We start from the raw sequence: 24,810 nt of genomic DNA, 5'->3' as shown, positions 1-24,810 counted from the left end.
TACCAAGTCACTGTAGGTCAAAAGGCTAAAATCACCAAGTCATGTGAGTCCACACCTCTGGTATTTGTGTGTGTGTAGACATTTATACTGCATATATGTTTACATTGTGTCAGTGTGATGTTTTTTCTCAGACAGTATGACAGTGCGTTGTTGTTCGGAGCCCTGCCGGTCGCTCAGTTAATGTCACTGCTGCCAGAGACTGTGTACATGTTGCATCAGTGTGGCTTTTTCTTGGCAGTACAGTGAATGTCTGTATGGCAGGGTCTATGTTAATGAGGCTTTAGCTATCGATCAGCACCTAGTCTTGCAGCACTCAGGCAGATACTCAAGTGGCTAAGAGACAAACATACACACAGAAAAGTCCCCTGTTTTCCTGAATATGTATGAGAGCTGGCAAAGATGCATGCCAATATCATTTACTGTGACTTGCTGCTTTTGTGTTTTATAGTCGTGCATCTGTGCAGCATTTTCTGCACGGCAGGGAAGGAGAAAAAAGAGATGGAAGGGAGAGAGCGAGAGAAAGTGAGTGAGTGATTTGGAACAGCACTACACCAGATAGAGGTATATTGATGGGCTAATTGATCGTTTGCCTGTCCAGACTGAGCCAGGATGCCTCTGTCTTCTTGGCCCTGCCTTCCCATCACTGCCTAATGCTAAGGTCAGCAGCTCTGCTCTGCAGCATGTGTGTGGGTGTGTGTGTGCGGAGGGGAGATGGGGAATAGGGGGTTATATGTGTGTGAATGACAGGGTAAAAGTAGGTGTTTGAAGGATGGAGAGAGAATGAAAAACAAAGAATTAATAAAAGTGAAGGAGAGAAAATGAGGAAGAAGAAGATAGATGTAGAGAAGTAGATGTCTTAGAGGCACGCTGTCAATCAGAGTAGTGTTTTTTGTTTTTCCTTATGCATAAGCACATGTTCATACCTGTATGTCCCACAGAGAGTCTTAATTTTCAGAACATCCTTGTATTGAGAACTGTGCTGTACTACAGTATTACAGAGACACATCAGGCCAGTTAGATTTATTACTGTTTCTTGAAGTCCAGTCCATGGTCCAGAGCCAAGCCCTACAATTTGGCTGAGCTGTCCATGTGTTTTTAAACTGACTCACAACCAAACAAGAAGCAGCACAAAGCTGACGTGCCCAGAAAAACCGACCAACATATTTTCTGAGAACATGCTGATTAAATAGACAGATGTTACAGTCAAAAGAGCGTGTTATTGTGTGTGTATGAACATTTCAGTCGGTGTTGTACCACACAAATTTGACTCATTTTCTGGACATTTGGTCAGAGAAAGAAGAAGAAGAGATATTTACCATTTTACAAGACTGTGCAGTTAAGTTTATTTGTGTTTCTTTTGTTTTCTTACATGTCTATCTTTGGGGAAAAAAGTCTATATGTCTAAAGAAAAGTAGAATTTACATTAAATATATATTAAAGACTAAATTAAAGATCAAGTATCTGAATGGCAGGAGTGCTGTAGGGTGATTGTCTTTTTATCATGTATGATGTTCAAAATCTCTGCACTAGTGTTCCTCATCAAGGGGCTTATCAGCAGTTTTTCATTTCCTCATTAGAAAGTAGAGATCAAAAGTTCACAGAATAGATATATACTGGGTCCGAGTCAATGTGACCTCAACTAAGCAAAATCAAAAATGAATTTCATCTTCAAATTGAAGATACACGGATGAGGATCCCACTGGGCTCAGGTTATGTCTGTTTGTATATTTTCTATATGTTACATTTGAGTGAAAAGGATTCATATTCACTACGAACTTCAATGAAGGGATTTGACAGTGTTTGCGATGTGTTAGCGGAGATTGAGGACAGTGGGAACATGATTGTTTGTGAAAAACAGAGTAAATCTTGGTTTGTGAAGGAGGGAGAGAAAGATCAATAAATGAAAGCGACAGACTAAAAGAAAGTAGGAAGAAAGTCTTCAATTTCAAACATCACATTCAAGACAGTCAATCAGAGTTCTGATTGTTTTTCTTCATGCACAAGCACATGTTCATACCTGTGTAACAGAGTCTTAATTTTCCGAACAAACGAACCGTCCTGGTACACCAGCACATACTGTGTGTTGGCAGCATCAGAGAGCAGCCAGTTGGATTTATTACAGTGTTTCCTAAGGTCCAGCCCATGGTCCAGTGCCAAGACCTACGATTTTGCTGAGCTTCCCAAGGTTTTCTTAGCTGACATAAGACAACACAAAACAGAACCAAGCAGGAAGCAGCCTGAAGCTGACATGCACAGAATGTATGTCCTGAGAAAATGCTGATTAAACAGACAGAAGGTGCACACAAATCTGAGGGAAAAGTATGTTTGTGTATGTAAGAACTGTATACACAAGCAATCTTTGTTACTCGATGTGACTAATAAAGTAGGCGCTGTATCACAGAAATAGGTTTTGTAAAATCCACATTGAAATCAGCTGAACAGAGTGCAGGAATGTGCAAATTATGGCTGAAACTAACATTTATTTTAATTATCAATTAATTCTTCTGTCATTGTTGATTAATTGATGAATACCTTGGTCTTGTCTGAAAATAGTCACGGAGCCCTAGTTAATGTAAATAGCTTGTTTTGTCCAAACAACTGTAGGAAGATAGATATTTAGATAGGCATTTAGAAAACAAGTAAATATTCAGTTTAGCTGGAACCAGAGATTTATTATTTACTTAGACAATTAAACCAAACAAAAAAAGTAATCTGATTATGAAAATAGTTTGCGAATAATATTCTGTCAATCCGTGAATCGTTTCAGTTCTAATGCAAATTAGTGTTGCAAAATGCATTGATTATTTTTAAAGAAATGAATGATAGCTTGACAAAAACAGACAAACAACCGATGACCTGTGTTGTAGCTGTAACTGCAGCAAATCATGGAGCCTTTGTGTAGAGCCTTTGAAAACGCTGGACTACAGTGATGAGATGTATCATTTTCTCAGTGTTTATCACAGTCTGATCGTTGTCCAACAAATATGAGACAGAATGAACAAAAAGTGAAACAAGGCTAATCCTCCGACAGCACTGAACAACAAGCTGCCTGTTGACACTTTCCTCTGTAAACAGTGTATAGCTTTGACAAATGGTCTGTAGTTGCTTCTACTGTGTGTGTGTGTGTGTGTGTGTGTGTGCGTGCGTGCGTGTGCGTGCGTGTGCGTGTGCGCATGTGTGTGTGTGTGTGTGGGGAGAGAAAGTGAGAGACAAAGAGACAAAAAGCAAGTCTGTTGGAGGGATACAGACAGAAAATGCGTGTCTGCGTGTGTGTAGTTGTCAGAAGGTCTGCAGCGTGACATGGTCGACTTCCGTTGCCCATTGCATACTGTTGCCATGGCAACCTACGTCATTGCCAACCTGCGCTGCTCCAAAACTAAATCATTATTACTAGCTGAGTCTGGGAGAGGAGTGAATCACTACCCTCAGACACACGCACAAAAAAACACACACGTGGCGACATGAAGCGACACCTGGGACTGACTGAAGTCAGCAGTCGAGACTGAGATGGAGCAAAAGACGTCAAATCGTTAATCCGGAGTTCATTACTGCAGCATGCTGCCTCAAGCTGAGAGATCTTTTGCCCCATTTACTGGCTTTGTTTATGAAGTGAGTCATAGGATGAAAAACATTATTCACTCCTCCTAAAAGGGCTCACAATGACTGGCAGCCAGACATGACATTGATTTGGATTTTTGACTATGAAATTGTAACTTTGAATCAGGGATGTGTGCTGCTTTGAGATACTGAGCATCAAAAACCTGAGACATCAAGTGCCAAAATGTATTTGTTTTGAAATATTTAACAGTAAGTCAAACAACAGCCAGCTGCTGGTATGAACGTCTTAACAGGTGCTGGTCTATAAACACACATATGAAGGAGAAAATGCACACAGGGACCTATGTGACTGTACATTTAATTTATCATCTGACACCTTAGATGCACAGAACTGCTCAACAACACTCCATATACAACAGTATATGTCCAGTATTTCATATGAAGTATGAGTTCAGTTAGTATTTTTTGTGCTGGCTCAATTCTCCTAAGCTTACAATAATAAAACTATGATCATGAGGTAAGATTATGAGGTTCAGGTTTACTCTGTGAATGTCTAAATCCACATCAGGCCAACCGCTTAGGCATTATTGCTCCTTTTTATATACACACACACAACTTTAGGGGACAGAAAGTAAATGGACAACCAACATCAATCACCAGACACGTTTTATCTCCAGTGGTGATGCTCTGTTAAGTCTGTACCACAGCAGTTTCCACTTCTTGCTTGTTCTGGGGACTTTGTCACCTCACCATGGTCCTCTGAAAGTTGGATTGAGGTGAAGCCATGTGACTTGTGTTACTTTCTGGCATCTACAATAAATAAATTCATTTATATTAGTATACGTTCTGGTCTACAGCTGTAACTTTTCTGCACTGTTACAGGTATTTTTGCAGTTGAGGAGTTGGGCCCTGACCCAGTTCTGGCTTTGTTAAATGCATAAACCATCACATGGAAACTTTCTGTGATACCAATAAACTGCTCTGATATTACATTCCTCTTCTGTGTCCTGGGATTGTTAATCCACTAAGCCTCCGCTGCAAACACACACAAGTATTCAGCTGAATCAGTGCATCTTAGCGTCTAGGTACAAATTAGAGGCTGAAAGGGGTCTCTGGTGGATTGTTATGAGGTGACTGTGTGACAGAGGCACAGCAAGGAATCTCAAGAAGCCTTTAGGGGGGCCTAACTGTGAGGTTATTGTCTTTATAGTCACTGCCTAGTGGTAGTAAAGTGAGTATTAGTGATGAGTTTGTTGGTTTTTTCTTGTTTACTTCTGGTCTGCTGCCATCCTGCAAATTTCACTCTCAGCTTCCACCAAACAGAAATGATGAAGCCAGCTTAAGGGGGAAAGCAGGTTGTTGTTTTTGGCTGGCTTCACCCTGTCCTCAGTCATAAACTGTCAGCTGCCTCGAATGGTTTTCTCCTTTACATTCCTGTCCTGACAGACGTCTCAGGCATTACTTGCCTGGTCTGACTGTATTTCCACTGTGCAGGCTGCCTAATTACACATCCTTCTCCCTCAGACCTGCAGCAGCAGTGGTGAAATTGTTTTGGGACAGGACATAATAAGCGTGTTTTCAGTGACTGTGTGATTAAACACAATCTGGATGTATCCCTCAGTATTGCATGTTTATTCATTAGTGCTGTTTTTCAACCAAGCAACCACAGATGCTAATGGAGGATGAATATCACCACTATCCCAGACTCTCCTAACCCCTGGTCCTCATTAGTTTCTGGATAGGAGCTACAGGAGTTACACTAATTATTTCAGTCTAATTTAAGGACTTTATCCCATAGCCCATGCAAAATTACAGCAAATCCTTAGTGAACAAATCGGCACCTCACAATTCACTTGTAACATTCATGGAAGAAGTAGTGTGCTCTTTATGTGCGGAGCCAGAAAGGTTGAGATGGTGGACAGGCATGTATTGCATTTGACTCCAAGTCCAATCACAGCTTTGCAGTTTACCTTCCCCTTTTTTATTAACAGTAACCACAATCTTTTCCTAATCTTAATAATACCGTTGTTGCCATCCTCATGTATTGTAGAAAGTGAAAATTTGGAAAACGGGTGGCACTGGACGTAAGAAACAAACATTGTCATTGAACAGGAGGCAGTATTTTGCAAAATTGTCAGTTCTTGTCTAATGATGGGGTTTTCATCTCATATTCATGGTGCTCTACATTCTGTATTTCTGTCACAATTTGGCTTTTATGCCACTCCTACCATTTCTTTCTCAAAATAGGGACAAAATACATTTTGTCTGATCAGATTTTAAAGAAGGGAAAAATCTTATTTGATACTCACACATTCATGTTCTTTCATTACAGTATGTCTCTTGAGTGAAATATCAGGCACTTAATACCATAAGATATTTTTAATTATTACAGAAAGTGAAGTGGAGCTGTGGACCTCTTTACTCTCTCTTGCTCCCACTCTGGAGAGGATGACATTTTACCAAGACAAGAACCTCTTCCACTGTTAAACTGAATGCTTGAATGTTTTAGAGGGAAGTTATGCCAACTTGTTCAGCTATTGACACTGTGGGAGATACAAAGGCAAACAATAAGTGTAGTCCAAATGATAAGAAGTGGTGTTTTTATTGCACTATCTAGACATTTGTAGCGCTGCAGCAGGAAATCAGTAGAGATGTAACGGAGACCCTGAGGACATGAAGTTGCTACATGAAATTAAATTGAAACCACTGCTGTGACACACCTGGAATCTGACTTTTATTCTCTTTCTACCTCGTCTCTATCTCTCTCCGCTCAGCCGTTTGATGTTTTGCCAGACATGACTCACTTCTCTATCCAACAATTTTCTCACACACAAACTCTGGCCAGTTTTTTTTTTTTTCCTTTTTTGGGTGACATTCCTTATTTTCACTCAGATATTTGGAATGTATTTGAACCTTAATGTCAGATTCAGCAAAGAGGGTTTATTTCTTTTGGCTGGCTCAGCCTCTGTCATAAACGGACAGGTTGGTAATGCACACATAATCCTCCAACACAGATAAGGCCGTTATGTTTGGCTGTCACAGACTCCCCCGGTGACATACCAGGTGTTGGTATCAGCCTGTAATTTTACAAAGAAACATGCAGCTGATTATCTTTTATGTATTATAGATGTGTGTGTTTTTGATCATATAGGTGTGGCAGGAAGCCGAAACAGTTGCATATGTTAAACAGCCCTTTGTGCTTTCTGGTATGAAGTAACAATACATGTGGGTATGAGTGTGGCCATTGATTGGGTCGCAGTGGGATGACTGAGTGCTTTAAAGTGTGTGTGTGTGTGTGGGATCAATGAGTTTATTGTTCATATTTTGGTAAAAGGCCACTTCACCCCTGCTATGAGTAAATTATTATTTTTTAAACAAACAGGGACTTTAATGGGAAGCTGCTCTGCTGTGACTGTGACCTTTGGTGCATAACTGATAGATAAATAAATATGCTTGACAATGTTAGTGGGCTATTTCAACAACTAGAGATTTTGTCTCGACTCATGGTCCCCAGATGATAAATCCTAATGACGCTGATGAGTACTTTATATTATTACCTAAATCGAATGACATTTCCAACAGCCTGAGCTGTGCCTCGTGTTCAGTGCAGCCTCATATAGAGAGTAGCGAGGCTGGAGACTCCTAGTCTTGTTGTTGAGTGCCTGTTTGTTTCCTGACTTGTGTTCAGTTTTTTAAACTCCCAGTATTAGGGTGCACAAATTTGCAATCCCTATCGGATGTACTTAAACTTACTTAGTGAAGTCATGTACCCAGGTCTTAACGCAATGCTCTACCACCATGTCTCTGCCTCCATCACCGACACAGCTTTGCTGTTTCTGGGTCTGATCATGATCTTGAAACTACCATAGCAGCCTCTTCTAAATTGTAACCCCTGTGCATATGCAAGCACAGTTTCTGAGCCTATGGTTCCGGTTCCAGATATGATAAATACTGTATTTTATTTTCAAGCATTGTGACTAAAAAAATTCTGGTGCTGCTCTGTTGTGAATAACATCTGGTTAATTTACTAAACCTCTCTGTTCTAATACTAGATTTTTTAACCTTGAAAATATTTTACTCACAGTGGAAAAACAATACAAGGTTATTAACAAATAACTGTATATGAAAGACTGGCATAAAACCCCACAGTACATTGCTTTTCTTAGCATTGAAATGACTAAATGTCATTTCAAGCATAAAGCAAAAAGCCTTGTGTTCTTTCTCCATCCTACCGTGTAACATTACAGAAACAACTTTTATAACAAATGTTGAGCAACATACAGTAATTCTCTGTGTTACTGACACTACCAGCAACTTCTCCTGTAAATGCAGTTTGTAATAGGAACCTCAATATTATTATCATTATTATTATTATTATTATTATTTTACAGTTGTGTTGTTTTCTTTTCTTACAGTTGTCTTGGTTTTTGTTATCGTTTATGTTTTTTTGTGTTTCCCTTCAGGCTGTGTGTTGTTTCAGAACATCCCAGTGGAGGTGGTCTCACGTTAACCGAGACGGACACACAAGAGACTAAAAGAAAGAGAGAAAGATTGCTTGTGTGTGAATGTGCATTTGTGTGTGTCTTTGCGTGTGAGAGAGTGTGTTTGTGAAAGAGAGAGAGAAAGAGTGGGGAGGAAACTAGGAGTGAGAAAATGGGGAATGGGCGACGATAAGGGAGAGAGGGGCATCCACATATCCAACCAACAAAACAAAAAAATGTATAAGAAATGAAGGGAGTAGGCTCTGTAAGGGGTTACAGGATTGTGCAAATCCACACAGACATACACACACACACACACACAAACAGACACACAGACAGTGCTCAGGTGGATAGTGTCCATTATCAATCTCTAAAGGTAGAAGAACCAGGTAGAGCGCTGAGATGCTGCAGCCCCGATCAACCAATCAGAGAGATTCTTCGGAGACACATAAAAGCCTCCCATTGGATGAATTATTCAGATCGGAGGGACGGAGACAGCCATTAACCTACATCTTCTCCAAATACTCACATGCCTCCCACCTCCATACACATCCCACCTTCTGTAGACACACACAAACACACTGCTGCTGATTTTGTGCCTTACCACTTAACCCCCCCCCCCCCCCACCCCCCCCGGTAGTGATGAGGACCAGCTCACCCACAAAGTATCTTCATGCACACTTCACAATCCTAACTTTGTGAACAATGGTGTGTTAAAGGTCTTGTTTATACTCAGACCATCTTCAGACCCTCTATTATCCTGTATAATCATCTGTATCCCAAATTCTAACACTGAGACTTTCAGCCGTTTCACTGGCTCTCAGTGATCCTGCTGAACTGAAAGAACAGAGCAGAACAGTTTGAAGAAGGCTCATTAAAGCGAGTACCAACACTACTTTGTGAACAGGGGAAGAAAAAGTGGCTTTGAAGAAGAAAAGTGATTTTGTTTGAATTTGGCAGCATCTTTCTGTTAGAGTGGCCTGCGCTACTGCAAGTCACAGTTAGAACAAGTAATAAAAGTGATTAGAGATATGGGAATGAGTTTGAGAGAAAATAACTTCACTTCCAATTACCTCGCTCTTGTGTGCAACTTAATGCTAAAAAGGATAACTATGTGGAGAGTTGGGCAGGTTTCTGAAATTATTTATTACAGACTGTTAACACCAGGAGTGGCAGAGCACGCTACCTGACTGTTTGGAAGCCACTGCGCTGTTAAACTGCTGCATAACTGTCAAATTAGTTTTGCAGGTATTCACTACACCTGTCAAAACACCCCACACATCCGCCATGAAACAGATTTCTTTTCCTCATCCTCCACTGCCAGCAGCTGAGTTACAGTGAAAATTTGTGGCTCTATAAATCAAAGGATGTTGGTTGCAATTTTTTATTTTATTTTATTATTTTGGGGGGTGGGGGGTTTCTTTTTATAGTGCAAGATGTTTAAGATGTTACATGCCTTGTCTGTAACTTATTAGGGAACATACACCTTGTCAGTATCCAAAACAGACACACAGTGACACACAAGATCATAAATTGAAGTCCCTGTTAAATTAATCATCAGTTGCCTTCCACCCACCTTTCCTCTCTGAAAGACAGATGCAGTCATGCATGCACATCTGGCTATAATAATACAGATATGTACACTGTCACATAGTTAAGAGAAAGACCCAGGAACATACAGAATACAGAGGAAACCTGAATAGTTTGGGCTTCATTGGACATAAATATCTAAAATCTTAATGCACTTTCTTCAGTGTGTCCATGTTTTAGAACCACAGGATACAATATTATACATCTCAGTTACATTATGGAGGACAGATGCTTATATTCACAAATGCACACATGAATTAATAATCGCATGCACATGTTGAGTGCTTTAGTGCATCACATATGCATGGCATGTCCACATATAGGTAGAATTTTACTTCGTGCAGTCCACCATATTTGCACATGTCAGTATGTGGGATGACTCTGTGTCGTCACACACACACACACACACATGCATAGAGAGAGGCAGCGTTGGCTGAAATTGAGGTCCGGGCAGATGTATGGGAGAATATTTGATTTAGGGGGCTTCAGGGTTAAGACACTTTCACTGGTGTGAGAGAAGAAATCACAGTTTAATAGAGTACAACCTTGTTTATCCCGAACCCCAGACATCCAAAGTGGTCAGTAAATTTAATCGGAAAAAAAAAAAAAGAAAAGCACCATCCTATGTTTTGAGATTGCTCATGTTTTTATATCACATTATCTTAAGCGTGTGCGCTTGAGCAGCCTCTACATCCATTAATAAGAAAAAAAGGGGCTGTGCACTTTCACTGATGTATAAAACCCACATTTTAAGTGGTGTTCATTGACCATGCTGTTTAAACCGCAGTGTTTATACTTAACATATACTTCAGTTTAAAGGTTCATTTCTTTACTGCTGGAGTGATTTTGAAAGTGTCTTTAAACTACTTCTGAGAAATATATGGTGTTTTTTTCCCAGGGAAATGATAGGTTAGTGTAACACTGAGATATACTCCCAAAGCTCTCTGAAGCCTTTGTACTGTGAGACTGATTGAATTCTTTAGGAGAATTAGGGAACTGTCAGCAAACGGGAACATTTGTTGGTTGAACTTTCACAGTCAGTGTAGTTTGGAGGTTTAGTTCACTTGTGTATTCATACAAAGAGAGTAAAAAGCTCATAATTAGAAGAAAACCCCATATTACAATCCCTTTGGGGTTTAGAAGAAAGGGAAAAAATAATCAATCTGCCAAAGTGCTAATTAGGCGTCAGAAACCAAATGACATCAAAAACCCATTAGAGTGAAGAATGTTTAAAAAATGCAACAAAATTAATAAATAAAAACAAAAGGTGAACAAAATCAATTAAAAATAACCCAGAGGCAATTAACGATAACAGTCAGTATAACAAGTGAATGGAGGGGGAAGATTGGGAAGTGTGGGTGTCTGTTTGTGCGTCTGTGGTGTTACTGAGGGTGTGTTTGTGTATGGATCAGTCTGTGTGTGTTTAAAGGAAAGACAGACTGAGACAGACAGTGTGTGTGTTTTGAATTACAGAGGAAAACTTCAACCAGATGCATTAACAGTCTGCTTATGAAATATTCAAACATTTTAGCTTCATCAGCAACATGAATGTAACTTTTGCAGTTCAGATTTGTGGCCGTTGCTAAGTGTGAACTTAAAGCTATGCTTTTTTTTTGTTTGTGTTTTACAATATAGTACATATGTTATAGCCTGATCATTTACTATGACAAAGTCTTTTCTAAGGTATGCATTAATCACTGGTTAGTGCAAAGGGTGCAAAGTGGATTTTATCAACCACATGATAAAAGCATCTACCAAATGTGACATGACCAGTATTTAAACTCACTGATGAGAACCAACTGAACATTCAGAGGCCTAAATAACAGGCTTATAAACATGGGAAGATAAGTTAAAGATGACCTCTACTGTGTCCACAACTTAAAGGAACAGTTGGATATTTTGTGAAATATACTTTCCTTTTTGTTTGGATTAAACAAACAAGATGTAATGTGTTAATTAATGAGCTTTACAGGTGCTAGTAGGTGGATTTTGTTGCAATTAGATGGAGCCAGCCTAGCTGTTTCTCCCTGTTTCCAGTCTTTGTGCTAAGCTAAGCTAAATGGCTGCTGCATTTCCCAAAATGTCAAACTCTTCCTTTAAAACAAAAACAAGTGTGAAGCTGATTTATACTTATGTTTAATCAGGATTTGTTTCACTGGGAGCTTCAAGAGAAATATTTGGTCCATATTTTAAGCTAACTTTGGTCCTGTATGTTCTTATATTTTCATGGGGTTTTGAATAACCAGTGTCGCTCCTTACAGTCCAACAAAATACAGCAAGGTGCAATTCAGAAGCTATGAGTTATTGTCCTGTAAACCCTTACAGTTCCTATTATAGGGTTGAACTGCTTAGATTTTTTTCTTTTTTGCAGACAATTGTACATAGTTTATGTTTGTTCGACCATTGTAAATCGCATACTTTAGATTTTATTGGAAATGTTTTGAAGACGTTTGAGCTAAAAATTGAAAAAATGCTAACACTGGGACAGTACAGTATAATAGGTTTTGAACTGGAAGTGAATGTTGTTTTATCTTTATTTTATTTTGTCCTTTTTATTTCCTTTGGACATCCTGATACACAATATTATTGTTTTATAACTGAACTGTTATCAAGTGACCATTTTACCATCTTGTGGTTGTTGCAGACATTACCATACCTCATTTTTCATGTGTCTCCATCAGCAATGGTTTGTCCCCTAACTGCAGCACCATCCATAAATATCACCCCTGCATTTTACAGAAAAAATACATTTACATAATTGCACAATGATGACCTTTATACCTCTCCACAGTCAGGATACAAAAAAACATGTCTGAATTATAAGTCATGTCAAGGGCAGCATAGAGACAAAGCTAAACAGAAAAAAATTGCTACATTTGTAGCTACCAGGACTTGTAGGCCATGATCCTCTTCCATAAACTGACATTAAAGCTGCGTTCAAGAGACGATTCTTTGTAATTGCTTAAAAGGCTCATTTGAAAAAGATATTTCCTTCTTCAGAAGAAAGACAGGGTTTTTTTTCTTTTCAATAAAAGAAATCATTTATTGGCGTCCCTCGTGTGTAAATGTGTCTTTTTCATCTGAGAGTGCAATAGCTTTTAGGTGTGCGTCTCTGTGTCAATGCATATTTTTTTAGCTGAGTGTTCCTTTATTTATCAGGAACATAAGGCTCAGTAAGACACAATAAATGAAACTGAATAAATCTGTGTCCATTCTGGCTTTGAAAGTGATGCCACATCCAAATCCTCTTTTTATTGTACCTCCTCTTTTCTGTAAATCATCTTTTCATTCCCTGCCTCTTTGACTCGGCCCATCTATTAACTGTAGGAAGCAATAATGTTTCATTGTCATTACTGTCATTAAGGCTTTTCCTTTTCAACCCTTTGAGAATGTTGCTGGGAGTGACGAACTCCCACCGCCCCAAATTACGTCACAAATATTTCTTTTTTTCTTTTATGTCACTGGAATTTAGTTGTTTTCATATAGTTGATGGGTTATGCTTGAAGCATTGGGGAAACGGTGGCAGAAGTATTCAGTGTATTTACATTTTAAGCTCAATGTCACAACATTTTCGATGGAAATATTGTTTATTTTACTCCACTACATTTAATTTGACAGCTGCAGTTACTGGTTGTTTCTCAGATTTTACGTTATAAACGTAAGCTTATAAAATACAATACTTTGTTTAACGTTTGTGGCTTGTGACTCTGCAGTGTCTACCTGACACCCCTTGTCATGTTTCAGATGTTTGTGTGTTTTTGGCAGTTTCACCTTGTCAACATTAAACTTCTCATACGATCTCATTGAAATAACTGCTCTTGGTACAAAGAGTTAAAATTATCCATTGTTCCACAAAAAGCCAAAGGTTAGAGAAAATTCTAAAAACAGGAATACAAATTATTGTGTCAGAACTTTGTTTGTCTTCTTTCCTCTCCCATTAATCATCTCACGACCCCTCATTTATTTATAAGGCTTGACCCCTGGGTTGGGAACCGCTACACTTAACCATATCTTTGTGCATAAAGTAGTTCAAACTATTGCTTCACCTCAACCAGCTGCACACACATTGATGCATAGTCGTATATAATAATAGATTAATCACAGATTATCATTTTTGCAAGACAAATACTTTTACTTTTGATACTTTAAGTACCTTTTACTGTTAATAATGAATGCAGGGCATTTACTTGTAATCCAGTGTGTTTACATTGGTGAATTGGTGCTTTAACTTTATTTAAAAGGAACTCAATACGTCTCCCACCACTGTAAATATTATTTCAGTTATTATTACTGCTGCAATAATGAATAAGTATTTCAGTGTTATAGTTTAGCAAGTGAAGCTGGTTTGGGTAGGCTGTTAACACTTTTATATACGTTTAGATAGTTTAATCTGTAACAATGTGTTAGAAGATGTAAAACATATAAAATCCTAATCTGCAAAGAAAGTAGCTGTCAAATAAATCTAGTGGAGTCAGAAGCATAAAGTGGCATAAATGCAAATATTCAAGTAAAGTACATCAAATTTTTACCTTAGTATGTAAATGGACTTTGTTGCTTTCCACCACAGTCAGTTGAATAGATTGAGAATACTGAGATTTATTTTTTTATCCCCCCACATCTTTAAGTAGGAAGCATTGGTCTCCCAGTGTGTCATATGAGAAGGTGAATGTGGGTAGAATATTATTTATAGAAAAGATCAGACTGAGGGGGCAACGACGAAGTAACACAGAGGAGGATGACGAAAGAAAGCGGGGTGGTAGACATATGCACGGAGATGGGAAAGGAGATACACGACGTGAGACAGAAGCAGAGAGAGAGAGAGAGAGAGAGAGAGAGAGAAGAGGAAATGTCTATTTTTACCAGTGGATGGTACAGAGGAAAGGGGAATGTGATAGGCCTCTGCATTAGGCCAAAGAGGAGGAGGATTTCTGGCTTGTACAGGCAGATTCGTGGACATTTACCTAACTGCAGTGTAGAGGAAATTCTACCCATCTACTGTATCCATCCCACTGTTTCTCTGCTCTTTCTCTGCCCTTCTCCCTCTATCCATGCATCATACAATCTATTCTTTGTCAGTAGTAGTCATTGTTTCTCTTCAAAACTTTTTGTTGATTGTTTGTTGTTCTTTGCATTTTAGGCTCAAAGTTACACATTTATTTGAAGGCTATTTGCCATCATAAGCTGCTATTTATCCCTGACATGACATATAAATGATCTTTACAGTAATAGGTAAAGTTTACTATTAATAGATTCTGTATAATAAAATGTAGAGCTAAAACGGTCAATTGATTTATTGATTAGTCGATGAATAGAAGAATTTTGATGATGATTGCAAAAATTCTTGCTGCAGAGGATGTTTTAAGACGTCAACTTGGATTCTAGGAAGTTGTGATTGGCATTTTTTGCTGTTGAATAAGACCTTTCAGTTTTTCCTCTTTGAAAAACAAAAACGTCCATGGAAGACCTTTAAAGCAAAACAGAGGTTTTGAATTTCAAGTATGTTTCTATAATGTTAAATATTACAGATAGTACAGATAGTACAGATTTACTGATATGGAATTTCAGGACATATAACAATAACCAATATCCATTTGTTGTGGCCTATGCTGATAAATGTAAATCTCACAAATGCAAAAATGTGAAGCAGACAGTAAAGCACAGACCAAAACACTGAATTAATAAATAGACCATCAAGACAATGTGTAGGAGTTCTCAGTTCTCCCTGTTTTTTTTTCAAGCTGTGCTTTCATGCAGACACTTTTCCAATTGGTCCAACATCCTTATTTATTTTTTGAGTAAGAGTTTACACAAAAAATTCAGGTGATCTGCTTCAACAGGACTGTTTGGTTTGATAAGATTTAATTGTCAATTACTATGGAAGCCGACACACCCCACAACTGATTCAGATGTTGCTAATTCCTGATCGGTGCACAGATATGTGACATCACCCTTTTCCAGCTGAGACCTGCCTCACTTCAAACCAGTGAGAAGAACTCAGCAAAAACATGAATACTCAAATCTGTTATTTGAAATAACAAAACAAACAAACAAAAAAAAAACAGTTCTACTATAAAATTTGCACAGAAAATGGTCTAGAAAACCCCATTGCTCATTATAAGAAGATCAATCTCATTTACATGTTTCTTTTCCTGCATTATTTTAATTCTATTTATCTTTCCATCTTTCTGCCAACCACTCAGTGAATCTGCTGCTTTTCTTTCCTCACGCTTTAAACTTCCCCTCCTCTCCCCTGCCTCTTGTCTGTCTGTCTCTCTCCACTTCATCCCTCCTTTCCTCTTCATCCTGGATCGATAGATTACTTCCTGTGTTCAGCAGGTTGACAGCGAAGTTTAGAGACCATCGGGTTTATGTTACCAGTCATCTGTGAGTGTGTGTGTGTGTGTGTTTGTGTATGTGTGTTTGCACATATTGTGAAGGTCTTGAGGGGTCACCGAGGCCTTCGGGGTCAGTAGAGGCAGCAGTCCTGCCCTTGCACTGAAGTCATAGCGACTGTTCCTCTGCCTGCTTTGATAAAACATCCAAAAGAGGCAGAATGAGAGGATTTGCATGAAGGAATTTCCTGCCTTTTTGATTTGTAATTATTTTTGATCAACAGGCAAATTATCATATTGTAGCCAAGCGTTTGTGCCTGTGAAATTGTAAAGAATATCACAAAAATCGAGTTGTTTCTGCTCTGGCTCATGATGTTCCGTCAGCAACCGGAGCCAAGGTGGTGGCAGTAAATGTGCCAAATGGCTAATAACACGGAGACTAAACAACGGTTCAACGCTTGCTTGTTTAATCCGACTTGTACCTGATATCTAGGTCGTCCATCACCTCTGAATTGCATCCAAACCCCATACGTCAACCAATCTCCCACTCTGACCTCACTGACCACTGCCAATAAAGTAATCTCAAATCATCAAATCCACTATTATCTGCTAACAACTGTTCTCGCTGTTCCGCTTTGAGCAAAAGACAACCAAGCTGTTTTAACAGACTGACTGACAGGTCCTGATGTCCTTAAATCCAATAATAGCCCCTCTACATCCATTGCCCTGAGGAACATGCAGCAGTAAATGGCTTCTGTTTGTTTGAGGTGCACCCAGAGATTCTAACAGAGATCAATACAGTCACTCACAGTCATTGTTTTAACTCAGCTCCAGTGTAGTCTCCTGCCATAAAACTCCTGCTCCACTCCAGACCCCGAAACCCCCGGGCTCTCACAACAACACCGGTGTCACAGCAGCAACTTAAAGAATGGACTGTCCATATGGGCGTATTCATAGCTGTGTAACACTGCTTGACTCGTTGCTGTGTTGTATCTGGAGCTTCATCATCGCCCATTTTCCATGCGATGGCTGTAATACGTCTGAATTTCTGCAGAATGCTTCAGGGTTGCATTATGGCTGAATTGCAGATGATTTTATTCTCAGCACCCACATCCTGCCACAGTAGACTGTCCTGCTGGCAACAGCGGAAAGACAGAGTATCAGCTGCATTGCTTTTCTATAGGTTGGAAGCACTGTGCAGCGCTTAGGTTTCTATTATCTCCACAACATTCAAAGGGAAGGGATTTTCCTACTTTCTCGACAAAAAAACATCTGCTCAGTTTCACCAGGCATCTCATTCCCAGCACTCAACATAAACCTCTAACGAAATGGGTCGTGTGGACTGGAGGTCATTAATTTAACAGTGTCATTATTTGTGAGGTGTGTTCTGATTGGATGGCAGCATTGCCCATCCTCCCTTGACAGAAACAGCTGTTCAGTCAGACACTGGGCCATTTGTTGCGGTACACAAACCTGATCAAGACCTAGATGATCAACGTTGTTTAAATGGTGCGTTTGATCGCTCAAATAGTGCTGAGTAAATGTTTCATGCTTTCACTCTACTTAAATAATGTTTCATACAATTTGGATCCTATTTCATTGTGTTGGTAATTATTCCTATTGTAATAGTAACATTGTTCTCACCAAGTTAATTGCTGAGATCTGGGAACATGGCAACACCACTGAAGTTGTGTCAGATTGAGTACAAAGTGAATTTTAGAGTGTGACTGATCAATAATGAATAATTAATAAGGCCAATGCAAAGACACACATGGACACAAATATGCCCTCAGTGGAACTAATTTAGGCAAAGGCAAATCTGCATATATACTGTATATGTATATCCTGAGGCAAGAGGAAAACATAGATAGACTGGAGAGAAATGAAGGGTGGAGGTTCTTGGTCAGTTTTGAGCTCAGTTTAAACACCGAAGCTGAGAACACTCCATACTCACGGTTGGCGTGTGCCTGGCTTGTTTCCTTACATTCCAGCTAACATCTGTACAGCGGGTACATTGGCTGTGTGGGGCTAATACATGGACTGCAAAAACACAAACAGGATGCCAGGTGGTCAGATGATCAAACCCACATGTTCGCAAAAAATGATTAAGAAGAGAAAACAAAGGCTAAAGGGAAATGTATTAATTTAAATGTTTGTTTTAAATGTCAATCAGAGTTTTCATAGTGACTGGCTACTTCTTAAACTTGACCTACAGCACCTACCGTGGCTTTCTTATCCAATGATGGGTTATTACTGAACTTACTGTCAGTTTTTAGATAACATAACATGCTGACTTAATTGGATATTGGTTGGATTGTATTGTAGCGATGTCACTGTTATTTGCTGCTTACTTTGCTGAGTCCAGTGTTTTCATTACCAATACAAATGATTGCAAATACTGCCACAATAAGACCCGAGTTGTAATAACCTGGAACTGTCCTTTAAAGAAAATCTTTTATGGTTAAATCCGCCATCCATAACACTTCCCCTTGAACTCTCCACATTCACTTGACAACTGGTGTCTCACTAACCTAAACAGTCACAACACAGCACCTGTTGTTAAAAAGATAAATAGACTTGAAAACTATGAGATGCAGTAATTGGCAGTTTTAGTGTTCATCCCCCTGCCACTCCCTCTCACTCATGACCTGAACTTTGAAAGCAAGGCAATGTAATTTATTGACTGTTAACCCAGGTTTCTCCCGACCAGACTGCGAGGAGCTCCAGTCTCCACCAGTTTAAACATCAGCTCCATTAACGGTGTCGGGTCGTGGGTCTTGACCTGACCCCACTTATACCTTCACCTCTCCTGTCCATCTCTCTCTTCCTCCCGCCGCCTATCATCTCCTACAGCTTTTCATCCCCCTTTTACCAAGTCACTCCCTGTGGGCCCGCTGCCACCTCTTCACTCTCTGCATGTCTCATACACACACACACGCACACACACACACACATACACACACACACACAGAGGCTCCTGTTGCCCCTCGGCTTAACGGTATTTATAACGATCTGACCCTGGGACCTCTCTGTGTTAATGATCTTCAGCCCCTCCCAACACAAACACACACACACATACTGACAGACAATAACCTGCCCTCTCGTGTGCGTCATGTTTTTTTTCTCTCTTTGTTACACTGAGATAAAGTCACAATAGTAGTAAACACTGAAGTTAATTTAGACAATTCAAACAGCCCAAAACTAACAGCTTCATTTCTTTGTCGCAGAATTTCTCCAGTGAGAGAAAATTGAAACCATCACCTATGTGAAACAGCTCATTCTTTAGGACTGTCAGCTGTGACTAAATGGCTGCTTCACATTTAATAATGTTGGTACAGTTTCAATCTCAATTTGAGGCAGAACTAAATGTCTTCATTTAGGTAAGCAAGTAAAATATGTTACTATTGTTCACTGTACGATCAGTTGCAGCTTTGTGTTAGTAGTGATGGGATTCAGATGATGATCAAATGATTCGACTTTCTTCTGTCCTTGGAGTTTGGAATGAAACCAGGACAAAAATTCAAAAAATGTCTCTTTGACTGTACTTGTCTGTGTGTTTTTACATGAAAACGTTGTCATCTTACATTTTGGCGATGTCCACTGAATACTATTATGTCCATGTTTGGTGATTTGAATCTGAAAGATTAAATTTGCCTGAATGGGTTGACAAAATATTCTTTCTCTCTTCATTATAGACTTAGAAAACACTTAAAATATCTAGAATATAATTATTTTAAATTAAGAAGCTCTGCATTATCTCTAAGCTTAAAGCTATTTTATTTTTGTCCAAAAGAATTAAAACAAAAAACACATAAAACAAATCAACATAATAATAATACTTAATAATGATAACTGTATGATTTCCAACAAAGATTTGTAATGTGTGAAAAATGACCAATTGCTCCAAAGCAAACAGTTACAAACAGAATATTTTTTATCCTCCCCAAAACCTGTATGGTTTTCATCTTTGGCTCCCCTTCATCACTCCCAAGACTCTCTCTCTCTCTCTCTCACACACACACACACACACACACACACACACACATAGCACATTTAAGCTTGAACATCCCCTCACACAAAAAACAAACTATTGTGCTCTCCCTCTCATTCTTTTTCTCTCTCAAGGTCTTTTCAATCCTCACATGAGTCACCAACACACACATACCAGCTCATTTAGACTCTCTCTCTCTCTCTCTCTCTCTCTGTCTCTGTCTCACACACACATACACACTCACACACACACACTCATCCTCACACACAAACAAACTCTCTTAGTTTCTCCCTCTCAATCAAGCCCTGTCAGCAGCACTAGAGCCTGATATGAGGCCAGGGACAGAGGAAATGAACAATGTCAACCAGTGTTATAATTCAGCAGAACTGACCACGAGAGGGAATACATCTACTGTATTTTGTGCTCAGGGGAAATCAATCTCAATTCATAATACAATGTTTGCAGGCTTATGCTTGTGTCTTGAAGAGGTCTAGAGAAGCACTGCGCCTTGTGTTCACTCCCTGTGCGTGTGTGTGAGTGTAATTCTGAATAACACCTCCCTGTCTATGATGAGACACGCTCTGGCTTGTCCTTGTTATTTTTCGTCAACGGACACTAGTGAAAAGCTGATGAAAGACCAAGACTAGATGGAAGCATCCAATTATGGTCGTTAAGCGAGCCTTATGTATACACACACACACACACACACACACACACACACGCACATGCACATATGCACATATAAGTTTTCCTGTTCACACCCCTAAATCAGAGAGGAAATTGTACATTAGATGACATTACAGAGCTATAAGCATCAAATAGACAATCACTCACATTCTCTTATTACAGCACTTGCACTGAAAAGCAGTCATTTGCTAACCCCTCCATGTACCTGAGTGATTAAGATCATTTACAAGCATTGCATGTTCTCATTTTGTGCGTTAGCGATGAAAACTCTTTCCTCCACAATTTTAACATCCGTTGATGGTGGAGTTGAAATGATGTCATGATGACAGACCTACAAAAATACAAACATGTATAAAATTAATGGTAAAGGAAATGAAAAAAAGTCACAGGAGCCGTTACCCTGCATCCTTTTAAAACCTGTCCACTGGCATTGTGAAGATGTCACTATACATTGGCAATGTCTTCTAATCTTTGTGACCTTGTTGTTATCAGGGAACAAGAACACACCTGCAGTCACACACTCATGAACACACACACACACACACACACACACAAAGACGAAGGTGTGTTTTTTCCGTGGTTTTGGCATTTGACAGACATTAAAGCTGCATTGCATAAAGGTAATGGCTACAACAGAAGTAAACATATCTTTCTGGTTGGGAAACAATAGGTCTTTTACAAAGAAGACATTTTGACATCATATAAAAAGCACAGGTGTTAATAATAACATTAACAATGGCTCTATTCAATTCAAGTATCCCAGTAAGTCACAACAGTGTAACAGTGAACCAGCATGCGCATGAACAGGACCCTGAATCTGAAGCAGCTATATGGAATTCAGCCATTATTCATTTTATTATTTACACCTGTGCTTTTCCTTGTGTGACATGTCAAAATAAAATGTCTTCTGTCTGTTACTTGCACACCTGGTAGAAACAGAGCATCGCATCAGACCTGTTGAGAGGAGGTCAGACAGCTTTTGAGTGAGAGTTAACAAATAGGCATCTTTACAAAGCTACAGTTGTTGTAGAAAACTTCTTTAAACCATTCTTCTTCTACAGTGCTTTCTAGAGTATGTTGAGACATATATTTGAATGGAAAAAATGAGTTTTTGTCCCCTCCCTTGAGTTGAAATTGTGCTAGAAAAGGATGTCTTCATGGCCAGTTTCAACAGTGACTAATAATACTTTCAGTGTACATATGAGCATCTGGATATTGTTTTAAGACATACTTGAAAAAATGTCAACTTTTCCTTTAAGGTTATACATATTAAGCACTCAGCTTTATTTGTGTGTGTGTTGATCCATACAAGAGAGAGTGAGTACCTGTATGCACCTGCAAATGTAGCCGCTGTTTAGTGATACAGTCTGTGTGCAAATAAAACTGATATTGTTTGCTTTGGCACGCAACCCGAAGACACAGGAAATAAGCAGCAATGTCATGAAAGTTTACTGCAACTGTCAAACTTGTGAACATGGAATCAGCTTCATGGACTGCTTTCACTGTCTTAATTGGAAACTAATAACACCTCCGTTCTGTTGCCAAAGCAAACCATTTTTCTATAAAAGGGTTGGGCTCAGTGTCTGACTCATGCCATCCCACCTCTCTTCTGTTTGCACTCTCTTGCTCCACGTTTTCATGCTTTCAATAATGTCTGTTGTATGTAACATGAATTTTAATATCTGGTGTTTTCCACCATGGACAGAAAGAGTAACAGAATTCTGAAGTTCGATACAGAAAATCTTATTTTCCAGAGAACATTTTTTCGCTGTCAGTAGAACAACTGAGGACAATGAATCTGGATTTCCCGCTTCTTGGTTTTTACTCCTCCAGGTTTCTGGATTCTTGGCATGTGTCTTTTTGAAGGCATACAGTATTTCCCTTGGTTACCCGCCAGCTTAGAGATACATTTCCGTCGCTCTCTTTCTTTGACTTCATCATTAAAATCTGCAGAGCCTGACCTAAAAAAATAACCCATAATTGAAACACGAAAACAACCACAGCTGACAAAGAACCTAGGTGCCCTCTAATGGGACTCTTATGGGCTTAGTCGCTCATTTACCACAAGCCGAAATTTGCAAATTTGTCCTCATCCAAACATCGAGGTCAACTCTGTGCTACCTGCACTCCTCATCCACATTTCCTAAAAGCAGTATCGTTGTGACGGATAACTTTGTCAGATGACCTCAGTGTAACTGTGTAACTTCTTACTGTGCTGTTGCGCATTAAAACGTTTGTGTGTTGGCTGTGGCAATGAGGCTTTTTTGGTCAACCCAAGGATGTATCTCTCTCTACCTCCCACCTGGCAAGGAAGTGATAGGTGGGGAGTGTTCTGACATTACTCACCGTCATCAGGAGGTATACTCATCAAACTTCGCCCCGGAATGTTTTAGAGCTCTGTTTGACAGAGAAGCCCGCCTGAAATACGTGAAGAGGGGCATTAGATGCATTAAATGCAAGGGGCTTATTTGTTAGAGACCTGCTCTTTCAGGTACCTGTGAGACAATGAATTTGTGCTACATTTGGTCCTTACCCAGCCTCCTAGTTTAGTTCTAACTAGTCTAGTTCTGTGATCACAGGCAGAGGCTCGTATGCTCAGAAGAAACTACTTTGTATGACGTGTCATCCAGTCACGTCTGAGGGCAGAAATGATTACAGCTGCTCTGAACAGCCACAGTCAGAGTTGGGGTGAAAAGCCTGCCGTCACGGAGTGAGACTTGATAATCGTTCAAATGGGGGATAATGGCTTGCACTTTCAGGCAATCTTTTCTTGAAGGCATTCATGTCGTTGCACTTGTTTGTACACACAGAAAATGATTATTTAGTTGTGTGAAGCATCAAAAAAACCAATCGTCATGTGAAGTTGGTGTGAGCTAACCCCAAAAACTTTATTAATTAACTTTTTTAACCGAATTTATAACATATGAGAGGGTTCTGAGAGTGATCAGAGAACTGCTGTTATAGAATATAACTGACATCTCTCGCTCCTTCTCTTAGAGGTCTGTCGTGATCGATAATAACAGCTTAACCTCCCCACTTTGTGATCTCATCACCTCAATCTCTGCTAATAACAATTTACCACATAATTAATTCTCTTGTGTCCTCATACTATTAACATAGCTGGCACGTGTGCGGAAACATTTCTCCATCTCACAGGCGAGACCTTTCTCGATCATTATAAAGATAAGATAAACAAACAACTCAGCCATGCTCATCCCCCTCCCACCTCTCTGCTTTCTTAGGACCATCGTCAGTGATCAGTAACGATGATGACTCAGCTTCTCCTCTTCACCACGTCTCCAATGGCAGCAACACTCCTTCGTCCTCAGAGATGGGCCCAGACGCCGTAATCATCGGCATGACCAAGATCCCAGTGATAGAAAACCCTCAGTACTTCAGGAGCACAAACAGTCTGCTGAAAACGGACACGTGTAAGTAATAAAAATCTACCAATGTGTACCCAACTGAACTATGCTAAAAATAAACAAAACATTTATCAATCAGTTGTGAACTGTCCTCCCAAATATTCAGGTTAACTGTATGTGCAATATACACAAGGGTTACCATGGTAACATCTTTCCTTGCTGTCATGGCAATAACCTTGGAGCTTCCAATTCAGAGGGAGAAACAGAAAGTCCGTTTATATGCAAGTGTGTGTGTCTTTTTCTGTGTGTGTGTTTGTGTGCGTGTGTGTGCGTGTGTGCGTGTGCGTGCCCCAGCATATGTTAGGCACAAATCCATTCATAAATTCAGGACTTTCATCCGTGACTCAGGCACACATATATATTCCCAGAGCCGCAGGAAGCAAAACATGCACAACTCCAACTGCACAACATATATGTACACACAACAAATTCACGAAGCAAGAGAGACAGAAGTGCAAAGAGAAGGCAGTCAAAGAAAAGCAGGGAGGAGACAGAGACAAACAGAAGTAGGAGAAAAGAGAAACGTGAGGAAAACGGAGTGAGATAGCGAGAGTGAGCAACAGTCAAATAGACAGACAGAGAGCACACAAGGTTATTGACCTGGTCCATCAACATGACATTATGATTATTGGCAAGTAATAAAAGCTTCTCCAAGCTTTGGCCTTGTGTTGCAGTAAATTATGGAACTGCATGTGTGTGTATGTGCGTGCGCCATCAGGCTCTTTTTGCTGAGGGCAAGGTTGAGG

At 39.6% G+C, this 24,810-nt stretch overlaps 1 protein-coding gene across 1 annotated transcript in view; it reads left to right on the top strand.

The window, feature by feature from the left end:
• ntrk2 (neurotrophic receptor tyrosine kinase 2) overlaps window positions 1–24,810 on the top strand; it is a 78,901-nt gene that overhangs the window by 31,206 nt on the left and 22,885 nt on the right. Inside the window, exon 13 of the mRNA XM_022757633.1 lies at window positions 23,882–24,070. Coding sequence (XP_022613354.1) covers window positions 23,882–24,070 — 189 coding nt within the window. The remainder of the gene's footprint in view (window positions 1–23,881; window positions 24,071–24,810) is intronic.

The sequence above is a fragment of the Seriola dumerili genome, unplaced genomic scaffold, assembly GCF_002260705.1.
Source record: "Seriola dumerili isolate Sdu_G_001 unplaced genomic scaffold, Sdu_1.0 BDQW01000290.1, whole genome shotgun sequence".
NCBI lineage: Eukaryota > Metazoa > Chordata > Actinopteri > Carangiformes > Carangidae > Seriola > Seriola dumerili.
Note: the sequence above shows the minus strand (reverse complement) of the source record. Positions and strands in the feature narration are given on the sequence as shown.